Here is a 14,609-nt window from a genome sequence, read left to right as displayed (position 1 = left end):
ACAAAATACATGTGTTCAGATGTGTTTCAGACAAAGAGTCAACGTTATTTTTAGAGTATGTTATGTTTAATTTGAATTTTATAAACACTTCGAATTTGCGATTTATGAACCCTGAAAAATACCCTGAAAATAATTCTCGTGATGATTCTGTTTAAAACTGTGTTAAAACAATTTGTAACGATGTATGAAAATCTATACAGTATAACAACGGTTATAGGTAATTGGTATAAATACAAAGTATCGGTCACCACTCAATCACACCGACTTTAATACTGAGATCTATTCATATCATCAAAAAGTCTATGGCTACTATATTTCACTATTGTGGATGGTTGCAGTTAATATCAGCTATGTATTTTGCAGGGTGAGTTTCTAATCGTTATACAGAGAAAAAGGTAGTGGTTTTCTATTGTGAGCTTTCTATTCAGCTACAGTATTTATTTCACTTGTGTATTGAATTTTCGTTTTGTTTGCTACTGGATAGTTGTTCGCAAAAATCAAAGTATCTAGAGACAAGTGATGAAATTTCTGATACATTGACCAATCTAATGATCTTCAACAAACAAGTTGGAGAGTTTATTCTTTTATATGTATGTAAGGATTGTTTGAAGCAATGTTGACGATTTCATATTTTACTGTGGCCCTGTTGTACTGTTAAAATAAAAACAATCTCATAATCTCTAAGGCGTATTGTACAGCAGTCTAGCATTCGGATGAGTATTAACAGTTTCCACCTTATCCTAAATACAGGATTAATTGAGTCTATAATTACAAGTATTAATAATGAATAATGTGCAGCTATACTGTCGACAGTATAAAAGGATTCCGGATTTAACATAAGATGGTAACAAGGTCTCGATTCTTGAAAAATAATATTCTATCTTTTATAACAAACCATCTAAACTTCAAAGCAATGATGGTTATTTGATCAGCAATGCAAAAATATTAATAAATCAAAAGGATATACTCCATTATCAATTTTTCACAAAGTGGAATGATGTTTGAAAGATTCTTTACACGAAAGTATTCAGTACTTTTCAGCTGAAATATTTTAATCTGAAGTCACACTGTGTTCTCCTATATGTTTACAATACTTTAACGAGAAAAATGCAAATGCATCTGTGTGTTAATCAGGAATTTTTAAGGAAATCGATTAAAAGATTAATTTCATCAAGAAATGCATTACTTTATGTTAAAAAAGGTTTCAATTCTAGAAATGAAATAAGCCAGTCATTGATAATAAATTTCATTGATTAGAACCAAAGAAGCTAATGCAGTAATAATGATAATAATGATAGTAATAATAATAATAGTAATGATAATGGTAATATTGAAAAACGAAATATTGAATTACGGTAACGGAATATAATATTATATAAGAATGGAAAAAATGGAAATTAATAAATGAAATTGCCTAAAACTGGGCCATGGTGGTAGAACGTTGACAGTGAGCTCCTCGTCAGAATCCTGATGATGACAGGTCACGATCTTTGTCATTAGGGGTTCTCCATCCGTCTTGAATCTTTTCAGGGCCAGCGCAACAATCGACAATCACATAAAGAAATACCCACGTGTTTTACATATGTCATGCCAACGACGACAAGTTCAAACTTACGCTACAAACTTATGATTTCTTTAATAAATTACCATTGAGAACATTGTTCTCTGTAAAGTAATTGTCACTTTCAACACATGTTATACGGAATTTTCATTCAAGTACAACGACCAGATTGTTTTAGCACTGTTTTGTCCAACTTCATTGTATGTTTATACCTGCACAACTTGATGAATGTATAACAAGACTAACTACTTGAAATGAGTTGTGTCCTAAATTTTGTGACAGTAATAAGAAACTGAGGGTGAATTCGATGAATGGTATTCATCATGCCTTTTTTGATAGGAGAGTTACCAATTTTTACTGACTTTGGAGTGTGGAGATAATTATTTCAGTATCATCATTTTTGAGACTGTAAAAATAATACTGAATATTGCATGTATGTGTTTGTGAATATTAGACTGTATCAAAAAAATTGACTATTTTTTTTTTTTGAAAAATATACTGAAAATATTGTTCAGGATACCGAAAAAAGGTGCCTGTTAAAATGGAAGCTCTTAATTTTAATACTAAGAAGTGCCTCATCGCGATTTTCTACTTTCCATAAGAATAACATGGCAAAAATGGTTCTTGCTCCTTGCCATTTTTATAACTAGATAACAACGCGTCGTACAGAAAATTCATAAACATGTTTTTGTAGTAAATTGAACGTTCTACAAAAAAGGTCTCTTGTCATTTTACGATAAATCTACTCCTTCAAAAGTTATTTTAGGTCCTTTGTTGATGTTTGACCTCAAATAACTTTTGAAAGAATAGATTTATCGTAAAATGACAAGAGACCTTTTTTGTAGAACGTTCAATTTACTACAAAAACATGTTTATGAATTTTCTGTACGACGCGTTGTTATCTAGTTATAAAAATGGCAAGGAGCAAGAACCATTTTTGCCATGTTATTCTTATGGAAAGTAGAAAATCGCGATGAGGCACTTCTTAGTATTAAAATTAAGAGCTTCCATTTTAACAGGCACCTTTTTTCGGTATCCTGAACAATATTTTCAGTATATTTTTCAAAAACAAAAATACTCAATTTTTTTTATACAGTCTAGTGTATATATATATATATTATGGGACAAAATTAATGTAGTGATTGAGCTTTCAGGATTAATAGTGTAATATGATTTCGGGTGTGATAAGCTTGTGTATTATGTACCATTGCCATGAATTCAGGGAGAATGAACGACGTGATTATATCATAAATTACGTATGTACCAGTTCAGTTTCCATTCCGACAAGTAATATAAGATTAAACATTACAAAATGTACATATTATAGTTAAATGGAATTGGTATGAATCAATCATTGAACATCTCACCTTGAAAAAATCTTTCGTACAAGATGATCCTGTGTTTGGTCCAACTGTGGTTCATTTTTCCTACGTTCAGCGAGTTCTTTCTCACGTCGTACATCAGCCACCTTTCGGAAGATCAGCTGAAATCATAAAACATTAATTTGTGACATTGAAATAGTGGAAAACACGAAGATTTTTGCCTCGGTTGTGATTATATCGTATCAGGCAGATTCTCTCGAAACTCTGATGAAATTCAATGCATTTAGACATCAAGTGGAAACTTGAGAATGATGTGAACCAAATTAAGCCTGACGATTAGGAACATAACATCACACAAGTCTTGTCTTCTGAAATTAAATACATCTGACATTGTACTAATGAATCAAGGCGAATATAATTCTTGGGAAAGTGGAAACGACGTGGTATCAACATAAATTTAAAATACGTTTCATGAGTGTGATATACATTATTGTATATCAATTACGATCATTCATCATTTCTATCGTAATCGTAGATGAAGACTGACGAATATATTCGGAAATCGCAGATATAACGGTGTATCATAGCTAACGAATTTTAATTGATCGTTTCGATAGGTTTATTGTGATAGCCGATAATAGCCGAAAAACGTAAGTTATCGCCGACGCGTCAAGTCAACTGACAAGAGGCGACGATCGAGATAAAATTAAACAAGCAAAGTATCTGGTATCGGTCAATCATCACGTATCAAGTATAGGGCCTGGTTTTGCTCCCGGTTAATTATTTATTAGTCGGGAGCCTTGGGGAGCTTTGCAGACCAAAATTGGCTAGAAGCTGTGCGGCGATGACCCGCGATCATGCGCGTTGTCGGCAGTCAATAGTTCGCAAATCCGGGTTATAACCTCAAAGGATTTATTTATCTTGACATTAGTGGTTTCAGTGAAACGACCGTATTCACGTTTACTTTGACATAAAGTAACCATGTGATGTGTCAGCTGATCGCCCACAGCGTTGTTTGTTAAAATAAACAAAGCAACTATTCGATTTCATTCAAGGCTGCCAAGTTTCGTACTCGTTGAATTTTTTCACGGATTCGGGAGGGTCGACGAAAAGGTTCGCTAATTCTTGTATTACTCTTTAAACCAATCAGTTTTAATTTCCCAACTGTTAAACATGATATTTACCTAGTCTTTGATCTGTCAAATTTTTAAAAATATACAGAATTTTTGGAGAAATTTAAACTCACACGTCACTTAGTATAAGATTGAAAATGATCTTCGCACATAGAAATGTTTTTTACATTTTTTAGATGGGTCACGGAACCAGTCGGTCGTCGCCATCGGGGAATATTCTGTCAGCGGAGGAGCAGAGCTTGGTAGAGAATTTATTTAAGTCAATGTCAAGGAGTTCTGGATCGATAAAAAGAGAGGATGTTTTTAAGCACTGGTCGACACATTTGGATGACTATTTGCTGCAGTTTGTTGTGAAATTTTTGTGCCACGAACCGGGAAAAAAATTATCTGCTATAAATGGGGAGAATTTTGGTCGGCTTTATGTCTTTGCAGTTAGAGGTAGTGCCGATGAACGTGCGACATTAATATTCAAAGGATTTTCAGAAAACGAACAGAAGTATGAAATACCCAGGACTTGCTTTCTCCAATACGTCGAGGCGACGGTAAATTCGTATTTGAAATTACAGAAGAATAGTGCTAACCCTCATTATAACAGCTGGAGTTTGATCGGTTGCGCAATAAATACTCGAAGGATAAATCTTTATTCTCAAAGTCTTTGCGAAGGTTTGGGAAATAACGAAGATATCATAATGTCCGACGAACTGGAGAACTGGTTCTCTCAGGCAGCTAATTTCAAATCGATCCAATCACACGTTTTCAAAAATTTGTTTCTCATATCGCAGAAAAAGGGGGATAAGAACACTAGCTTAAAAATCAATGATCTTAATTTGATGCCTGTTTGCAGAGGCTTGGAAAATATACCTCATTTCCCAAGCATCCTGGGACTTAGCGATGTTTTATTTTTGAATCTAAGTCTTCCGCATGAGCTTAGAAACGAATGGCGATTTTTATTCTCAAGCCAGATACACGGAGAATCTTTCTCGACAATGTTAGGTCGAATTTCTATGCAAGGCGCAACATTACTGATAGTACAAGACACAGAAAATCATGTATTTGGAGGATTTGCCCCAGATAATTGGTCTCTGAGTCCGAATTTTACTGGCAACGATAGTTGCTATCTTTTTAAACTCGAACCAAAGATAATAACTTTTTCAGCAACAGGATATAACAATCATTATCAGTACTTGAATTTGCATCAGCAAACCATGCCGAATGGTTTACTAATGGGTGGCCAATTCAACTATCCCGGACTTTGGTTAGATTGTGAATATGGTACGGGAAAATCTAGCGTTTCTTGTACAACTTTTCAGAATTATTCGCAACTCAGTGGGTCAGAAAATTTCACAATTAAACATTGTGAAGTTTGGGGTGTTGGACCCTTGCCTGAGACAGATGAAAATGAGAGAGGTGACTCAATATTGGATCAAGATCCGGCAGCCAAAGTTATCCTAGAATTAGCTGGGCGAACGTTACATAGCGACGGTCTTAGAGATAAGAAACGAGATAAGAGCGGTAATTTTGTTAACTAAGATTTCAGACTATGATAAGAACGAAAATAACTGAAATAGTAATTCTAAGGATTTACGAAACTGCACACTCCTGTTATTCGGGTAATATTAATTGCCATCGTTTTCAAAGTAAATTAAGCAAGGTATATTAATTTCAATCTTTTCATTGTTAGAAATAATTAGTGAGTAATGCCAAAGAATGCGAGATCATTTTATCTCTATTGCAATATACAAGTAATAAATGCAATACCTCAATGGCCTAATTCAATACGAGATAAGTAATGCAATCCGGAAGTCGATGGAGATTAAACTTATTGTACATTTTCCAGTACACTTGTTTTTTAACACTTGAATGTGATTTAACGACTTTAAATTATTATGCGTGTTCGGTTACAAGAACTTTTGTGTAAATATACATAGTACATTAAGTCACTGTTTTAGAAATATAGACTGTTTATAGCGTTAAGTGCGAATTTAACATTTTATATAACTTTATGTCATTGTTATGGAATTCTATTTTCGACTGTAATATGATTAATCAATTCTCAATTTCAATCTTTGAGAGCATGGAAAATTTTTCTAATGTACTATTACACTGTCTGTTACTGTAATATAAAATAAAATATAATTAATTTTTCTTTGAGAAGTACATTCGCTTGGTGTTAGCTAATTTCACTAATTCGGCCTGATTTGCCATGTCGTTAATATAGTATAGCTGTTGATTATAATTTATTTGTATACAGTGAAATCCTGTTGTAGACCTATTTGTTGATGCTTGTAATACTCCACATATTAGGGAAAAGGCAATATACGAGAATAGAAAAACAATTCAATTTAAAATGAGAAGAAAAAAAGAAACTATTCTTAAGAAATCTGCCGATGCGAATAACACGCACAAATCTTTTAACAAAATTCTTCCTATGAAAATAAGCATAATGATGATTTACGAAGGAAGATTTAACTGCAGCTTATCATTACCATATTTTGATATTGTTGAATCTGAATATTGAGATGAATGAAATAAAGTTCGAATCGTTGTATAATATGTATTTTATCCACTCCCTTAGAAAATATTTGAAGAATCGAAATAAGTCCTGCATCCTAGGGCCATTATTTATCTACAAGATTTGTGAAAATCATATATTGTTCGACTTACCCGATGACGAAGGTTGTAGGTAAGAACAAGATTACGAGCAAACGAATTTGCAAACGCTTGGTAAAAATCCAGGACCTCCAGCAGTCTGTCACGTTTGATGGTGTGGAGATCGCAGTATGTCAAAGCTCTAACGTTGGCTGCGCTCTGCCCGATAGCGGAATCTTTCCAGAAGCTGTCGCCAAAGACGTCTCCTTTCCCGAGAATCGCGACTACCTCATCATCCTGTATCACCTCCAGGCTCCCGGTTACGATGAAGCATAGAGAGTCTATGGATTCGCCAGTATGGTACAACAGGTCCCCTGGTGCACTATGTGACATCGTGAAGTGCATAGCGAGAGCTCTTAAACAGCCATCAGAGGCCAGTCTGCAACGTACGAAACCTTAAACTGAAACAAGATGTATAGGTGCAGCAACCAGAAGGGTTTGCAAGATTAACTGTAAGTAACACCATTTGGTTGACGCTGTACTATTATGCTCGCAGTTTAAAATTTTTCATTTTCCTAAATCTTTTGATGAGAGCATACTGAAATCATGTGGAAGTTGGGGTTTCAGTTAAAACTGAAAATTAAATTGTGGAAATGAAAATTGATTTCGAGACTTGGGTTGGGTAAAAGTATTCTTTAAAATTGACAAAATGAGGCATTTGGGTGTTTTATCACTTGTAAGTTTGTTTTTCCTCAAGTTGCAATCGCAGTACTTTTCTGACTAATATACTATGTTAGGGCAGTATTTGTTTTTGGTTACTCACTGATAGTTTAAAGTGGGTTAGAAATATTATACTATATACAATCCATTGTCTGATTTGTACCTGCACCAAACGTTTTACTCATAAAACGAGTGTCATGATAATTCGTGTCTCAAAGCAAAGACAAATGCAGGTAGTTAGTTAGTCAGAGTAATTTTCTACCATCAAAAATTTTTCATTTCAGGTAATTGTCTCTGTGACATTGAATCGTGGCATTGTCTTGGTATGTATTTATTTACCTGAAGGCTGGATGTTCGTTGAAGACCTTTCTATTTAAATGTACGCAAATATCTGCCTTCATATCCTTGGGACAGTAATTAAGAACCTTATCAGTGTCAAGCCCTTTGGTCATGGCCCATGTGCTGACAACGTAGTCCATAACTCGTTCGCTAAGCGCTTTCGGTACCTCGTGAAGTTTCATGAATTCCCTAACGTTGTTTAACATATCGTGATACTTTGCCGTTGCCGACGTCATCTGCTGGATTATAGTCGTTACATGCCCAAATATTGTAGCATACAAAAGAGCTGGAAATATCGGAGCACTTGTTATGAAAAGCAGATTTGACCACGCGGCATTAAAATAATTTATTCTCATCAATATTTTCATTCGTACCAGCGATGATCATCATGCAAATGGTGAAAATTTTCTCGTTGTCAGTTTCTGCTGCGACATTTCCAAATCCCACTGACGTCATGCAGGTCATTGTGAAGTACAAGGCAGTAACGTACATTGTACGTCTTGCAGGACCAGCTATTAATTCAGGTGTAGCGCTTGCATTCGACCACAAATAGCTGTACGGTGACTGTGTAACATTAGCCAGTTTCCACAGCCAGGAATATTGCACACCAGCGTCAGCATCGGATCTGCCTATAGAATACCTGCAATCAAAACCATAAGTATTAATAGAAAATATGAAACGTACTACAGATTTATCCAAATCTTGTATCTATATACAGAGTTTAGAATATCGGTTGAACAATTCTTACAGAAGTTTCTTAATAGTCCTGATGCAACTAATAAACAGCATGTATCAAAATGCGAATTTAATTTGTGGATGGAACATACTGCTTCAATATAATATATCTAGTTTGTAGATGCAAGCAATGAATATTGCCGTAACCATATTTTCAACTCATTCATAAAATATGTAAATGAAATCACACTGTGTTTACTAATACAAATAATAGTTAAAAAATACTAAATCAAACAATCGGATCAACAATAAATGCCTAATCAAGCAAGCCTGAAAGGTCAAATACTTTGTAGTACCTGATAAAGTAATAAATTGGATTATGAATATGGGCTAACGTACCATGCAGAGTGAGATCAAGTTATAATATTAAGGTAATATCCTTTGCATAGACAAGGCATCTCTCGAAATTGGAACACAGCGGTATTTAATTTGAAAAAATTTCTAGTCACCGCTGTAATCACTACTGTATGATACATTAAAAATAATTGGAGCAGCGAACAAGTCACATGTAGCTTCATACAATATGTAAAGCATTGCGTTCATGTGAGCAATTTTATCAAGCAAATATTCTAAAGTGATTAGAATTAGTTTAGCTATGGACTAGAGTAAATTGATTAAAATGATTAGATACATTTAATGTTACTGTTCAGAATAAATAGATGAATTATCAACCTTTTAGACTACTCGGGAAACATGTACACAGTGTGAAATCACCTTAAAGTGACGTACCAAATGCAGGCGAGCCAATGGGCAACCAGCATGTAAAAACAGAGTAGCAAAATTAGCATTGCTGCTCCGTACTCCAAGTAACGATCAAGTTTCCTCACAACACGTCCTAATCGCAAGAGCCGCACAACTTTCAGGGCAGAAAACAAGCTGCCTATCCCATCTTCGTCGTGGTCAAATGCGTTGAATACGTCGTAAGGTAAACAGCTTAGCAAATCTATTATGAACCATGACTTCAAATAATTCATCCGTATTACCTAAACAATAAACAAAATAAATTGCAATTATTTGCAGTAGCTTTTTTCAATATCTTTATGGTAGTAACTCCGTAACGCATAAAATGTATTTATAGAAACATTTGCAAGAAATGAATCGACAAAGTTGTGGGATCATTTAACTACGGCAAAAAGATGAAAGTTTGATATTTACACAACACATGATGGCAAAAAAATAGATGTACCTTCGGATCCGAGACCACCTCACCACCAGCACCGACGAATGTTGTATGAAAATTCAAAACGATATCAATAAAGAAAATGACATCAACTATACTATCGACAACCAGCAGGGAAACATCCTCACTGGTTTTGTTCTTGAATGCAACGTTGTATGGAACCATGATCGCAGTATAGAATGTGAGACAAAGAATGATCCAATCCCAGATAGCTTTAAAGGCGCAGTAATGTAGCAAAATGTGTGGAGGTGTTTTAGGAGCTTCTTGGCGATACTGAGGCATGACATCACCACTGAGGGACATCATCTGAAAAGAAATCAACAAATATAGAGCAACAGTAAGATGATGTCTTTTCCTTTTTTTATCACGAGAGAATCATTGTCAAGTATTTTTTTATTTACTCACATGTGCCAAGTGTGATTGCTTGGCTGTAGTTGGCAGTGCTGTATCTTTGAGGACAGGTAGATGCGAACTGAACTGTGAAACAAGAACAGATCTGGACCTGGTGACGGAGCGTGCGAGCTTTGCAAACTTTGATAATCCACCCTTGGTGTCGTCCGTTTCTATGGGTTGTTTGAGCGCGGTGATATCCCGAAATGTCAGAAGAAACAGGACGACCAGATCTCGTTCGTTCTTGATTGGTGCGATTTGCAGTAAAAGCCATAGCGGTGTCTCTGCATATTATAATCACAGTATTATCAACTAAACCAAAATAGGCATGTACCTACAGAGCCAAAAGATTCTAGCTTTTCCATTACCAGTACCCATACTTTTATAGTAAGAGATATGAAGAAGATACCATTTAAGCTTTGTACTATTCTAAATATGTAAAGAGAGAAAGATAAGTATCGTCGATCGAACATTGACGACCAGCATGCAACGACCGGAAGTATTAAAAACTCATGTCATGTGACGATGATAATCTATATATAAATCTTCGGAGCAATTAATAGTTATTGTATATTACATGCCGAGGCTAGCGTAGAGCATAGATACCCAATTACAAAGGACAGTGCCGTTGAAATTATGTACAAGTAGTAGTAATGTGTAAATTTATCGTTGGGTAATTAAGCCGAGTGAAAAGCACGGTTTGAAACTAGGAGTTCTCATCATAATAGTATAAAAACAACTACTCTTAGTGTGCTAAAGGTTAACTAGAGAGTTACAAGCGTCAACTTACGTACTCCGTAATACCGTAAAGGACAATGGGGAAATTCGGTGTTTCGGTGGTTTCGCAAGAGCGATGAGGGTGGAAGTTACGCGATGTCCTTCCCGGTTCTTATTTCGGCACTTTGAATCTTTTTCTTTTCCATTTTATATAAAGCTTACCCCCCCGAGACAACAGAGTTTTATAACCCATCGCTGAACGTGAATCACCGCAGTTCGCGACCCTTCGGCACCCCGAAATATACGACATTAATTTTCGATCACCTAACCCTAGACCGGAGTTGTTTTACAATCACAGTTTTATTTCACGGAATCGGAGTGAATTCTTCAACGCCGAATTTCTTTCCGAACGGTGTCTCAACGTCAGTCGCCACTCCAATGACTCCAAATTTCGAACTTTTACCTAGCTCGGTCACCTGACATCACACCTAGCAGCACCTAGTAGTAACTAGTGCTAATTGGTTGAAAAAATGAGGCCTGGTCGATAAGGTTTGAATTGTTAATTTGCTAGTTGGGATGCCACTGATCAGGAGTTTTTCAATCCAAGATATAGGTTTCAACTTGACAATAATAGAATTGTGGATTCTAGTTGGGTTGCCATCGGTCAGGAATTTTTCAATCTCATTGTAAAATGTAAGGCAATTATAAGGATAAAATTGTTAATTGCTAGTTGGGTTGCCTTCAGTCAGGAGTTTTACAATCTAATTGTAAGATATGAGTTTCACCTGAATAAGGATAGAATTGTTAAATGCTATTTGGGTTGTTTCAACTGGATTTTTTAATATTAATCAGAATAGAAAATATCCACCGGTAAAATTTAAATCTCATAACGCGTTTATAAAAATAATTCAGCCAAGGTTAGTTGACTCGAACAGCTGTTAGGGATTAACGATAGAATTCCTTAAAATAATTCTGATCAAAATTGCAAATACTATTCCTAACTAGGTATAACACACTTATAATACACCTATTATTCGGAAAATTATGTTGTCCAGTCTCCAGACAAAGATTAGAACGCGAACGAATTTTGATGATTAAACTCAATGTAATTAGGTGTCAGTAGTGATGTCAACGGCTTTACGGTTTACAACTATTAGCGAGGGGACGCGTCAACTGTTGAAATGTCAACTGTTAAGTACAGTATAACGAACGTAAAATCTGGAATCTAATTACGTTTGGGTCAGCGCGGAATCCCTTGTATAACATTTGTAGCCTGTGAAGTAAACAAACTTAAATTTTCAGGTGTAAAATTCAGGGTAGACACTCAGTTACGCATATACCCACCTAGATACTATATCAATACGATTGATAGACTATGCACAGCGATCTGGAAGTAAAACTTTATGGCTCTCAGGTACATTGAGGTGAATACAAAAGTTTGTCAAAAAGATGATCTAAACAGAGTATAGCGATACAGAGTTAATTCAGAAGTCCATAATAATCCATGCATATCTTTGTCGCAAGAGAAATGGAAGATTCAGACAGAATAAATATGTACGTTTATAATTCAGAATGTAAGATATATATAGATTATGTATAGGTATTTATAAACGGTGCGAAAGTTGAAATCTGTTGCACAGGTGACGCCATATTCAAAAGGGTTTCAGTCATTGTCACCAGCCGTTGTTATTAGGAAACTGAGACCACATCGATCTCGGATTTGATAGCTGAACTTGCTTTTACAGTGGCAAAACAATTCTTGGAATTGTTCAGTTTTATGCTTATAAAATTATAGATTATAAATTTCTTCGATGTAACAGTTCCTTCGACATTCGGCTGATTACAAAGAGCAAGACCAGATAAGTCTTTCGCAGATACAGCAGATGTTTAAGCAGGTTTATATTGTAGGTAAGAAATAGGTAAAATATTCTATTTCCAAGTTCTGTATATCTGTTTCAGACATGGGTCAGATAAGACATAATGATAAATATGTATAAGTCTGTAAAAAATTCACTGACTCGTTGAAATTTGATGCGAGCAGCTAGAAGAGACACTATAGGAATGCAGGTGCGTGAATGATTTAATTACAGTCGATAGTAAATTCGCCGTCGAGCGAATTCCAATAAAGCATTAGCCAATGATATTATTTACAGTCGGTTCCACGTTTTTCTGGCTTCAAAAGTTTTTTTTCTTCACAAACAAAAAGTCGACTCAAAGCGCTTTGTTCTTAGTAAAAAAAAAAAAAAATATATGTCGTTCACCCCAAAATCATCGTCATACGTTAAAAATAAACCATATATCATATGCTTGTATAAAAATTGTGGTGAGGTACTACGCAGAAAAGAATCCTAGAAGAAAAGATCGGTGAGTGTGATATTTTTCTATATATAAGTTAGTGCACCGTCTCTGAAAATTCAACATGCCTTGCCTAACATGAGGTACAACGACACATGAAATCGATGTCTTTTATAAGGTCATATGATGACACTATAAATGATCAAAGTCGCGACTTATAATACGTGAATATGCGCTTACGCGTGTAAAGATAATATTCTTATGTGTCTGTACGTAATTATATACAAATGTATGCGCACTCGTGTACCTATGTGCAAATGAACTGGCAATGAACTGAATCTGGAATCATCTGGTTAGCATTACCAGGTCTACGAAGCACTCCTAGGTAGCATATGTGCTTTCTGCTACTATATAATTGTGTAAATATGCCTATGAATCTATGCGTTATATAATAAATGTACAATGTTTTTATGTCATATACATACAGGTATGGACATTGGGTTGAAAGCATGCAAAATGCATTAAGCTATTGGATAAAGGGGCTAATTAAATATAACGTAGTGAGTAATAAATATAACTATGATAATTAATAAAGCAATTGAATAATAAAGTTCGTATGTATAAGTGGTAGTCATATAGATATAATATAATATGGTTCTAAGATGTCTGCGAAATGTGACGGTTAAGTATATCAGTAATATTGTTAGGGTGTAATTACATGAATTCAGTTTATTTACGAATTGGTTTAGGCTTTCATTTTGCACAATGCAACACGAGCTGGTTAATTAACGTGGACAAAAACTTCGGTCAATTGTTTATTTATTTTCTTTTTCAACTCCAGATCTCTCTGAATTGAAGCCAATTTTTTATTAGACCAGGATGCGGCAAGACTTTATAGAATTTTTCATTTCAGGCTATATTCATCACTCATTTCGATACGTTGCAGGTATTGCGTTTTTAGACCACTAAAAAGACTAGTACAATAATAGTGACCGAATTTGTTGTTTTTTGAGAATTCAAACGATCTGTGTGGATGAATTTAAATTGAACCGTTCGCCTAAAACAGACTGCAAAGTCTGACACATATCACAAAGTTATAAGTACGTCTATACGCGATTGGTGGTGAGTTTATTGTTAAATTCTTTTGTCGAATATACTGCAGAAATCGAGGATATAGCTGCAGTTTAGTTACGTGTTGTTTGTTTCATCGTCCAGTCGGTTTTCGCAGCGTAACAATTCGACTGGTTTTCACGTCGAAGGCAGAATTGTGCAGTATCGGCGGTGCATCACACATCTACAATGCGAGTGAGTTGAACGATTCGATGAACAAATTAAATGTAGCGAGCTAACGTTTTTCCCTTCAGATTCAAGAACACATATATACATATATGTGTATATTCGAGACCGGCGTTAATTGGGAGATGAAAAGTGCCGACGAGTATGATAATACTACGCATCAGCGACGATAATTTCTTGATAAATAAGCATACTCGGACGATCATTACCTTGGTATAATATATAGGTGTAATATGCAGGTAGAGAAGTTGACGCGGCAATTTGAATAGCGAAAAGAAATTTTGCAGTTGAAACAATAATACGGGGCGATAACATTACAGATTGAAGTTGTT

The 14,609-nt window shown here is 35.2% G+C and overlaps 2 protein-coding genes across 11 annotated transcripts in view; one reads left to right on the top strand and one right to left on the bottom strand.

Moving 5' to 3' along the window:
• Positions 1 to 14,609, bottom strand: part of LOC124413076 (potassium voltage-gated channel protein eag) — a 39,796-nt gene that overhangs the window by 6,150 nt on the left and 19,037 nt on the right. For 5 of the 10 annotated variants that reach the window (XM_046893409.1, XM_046893413.1, XM_046893412.1 and 2 more), the window contains 8 exons: positions 9,985 to 10,253; positions 9,586 to 9,885; positions 9,114 to 9,382; positions 8,039 to 8,304; positions 7,665 to 7,950; positions 6,681 to 7,044; positions 2,929 to 3,044; positions 1,415 to 1,522 (listed from right to left, as the gene is read on the bottom strand). In XM_046893409.1, coding sequence (XP_046749365.1) covers positions 1,415 to 1,522; positions 2,929 to 3,044; positions 6,681 to 7,044; positions 7,665 to 7,950; positions 8,039 to 8,304; positions 9,114 to 9,382; positions 9,586 to 9,885; positions 9,985 to 10,253 — 1,978 coding nt within the window. The remainder of the gene's footprint in view (positions 1 to 1,414; positions 1,523 to 2,928; positions 3,045 to 6,680; positions 7,045 to 7,664; positions 7,951 to 8,038; positions 8,305 to 9,113; positions 9,383 to 9,585; positions 9,886 to 9,984; positions 10,254 to 14,609) is intronic. The other 5 variants (XM_046893414.1, XM_046893415.1, XM_046893417.1 and 2 more) reach the window with 3 other exon arrangements.
• On the top strand, positions 3,559 to 6,294 carry LOC124413083 (MTOR-associated protein MEAK7). Its single transcript, XM_046893431.1, has 2 exons — positions 3,559 to 3,996; positions 4,193 to 6,294. The coding sequence occupies exon 2, from the start codon at positions 4,193 to 4,195 to the stop codon at positions 5,543 to 5,545; it is 1,353 nt and encodes a 450-aa protein (XP_046749387.1). The 5' UTR covers positions 3,559 to 3,996; the 3' UTR covers positions 5,546 to 6,294.

This window comes from Diprion similis, chromosome 12 (genome assembly GCF_021155765.1).
Source record: "Diprion similis isolate iyDipSimi1 chromosome 12, iyDipSimi1.1, whole genome shotgun sequence".
NCBI classification, from domain to species: domain Eukaryota; kingdom Metazoa; phylum Arthropoda; class Insecta; order Hymenoptera; family Diprionidae; genus Diprion; species Diprion similis.
This window is presented reverse-complemented; position numbering and strand designations above follow the sequence as displayed.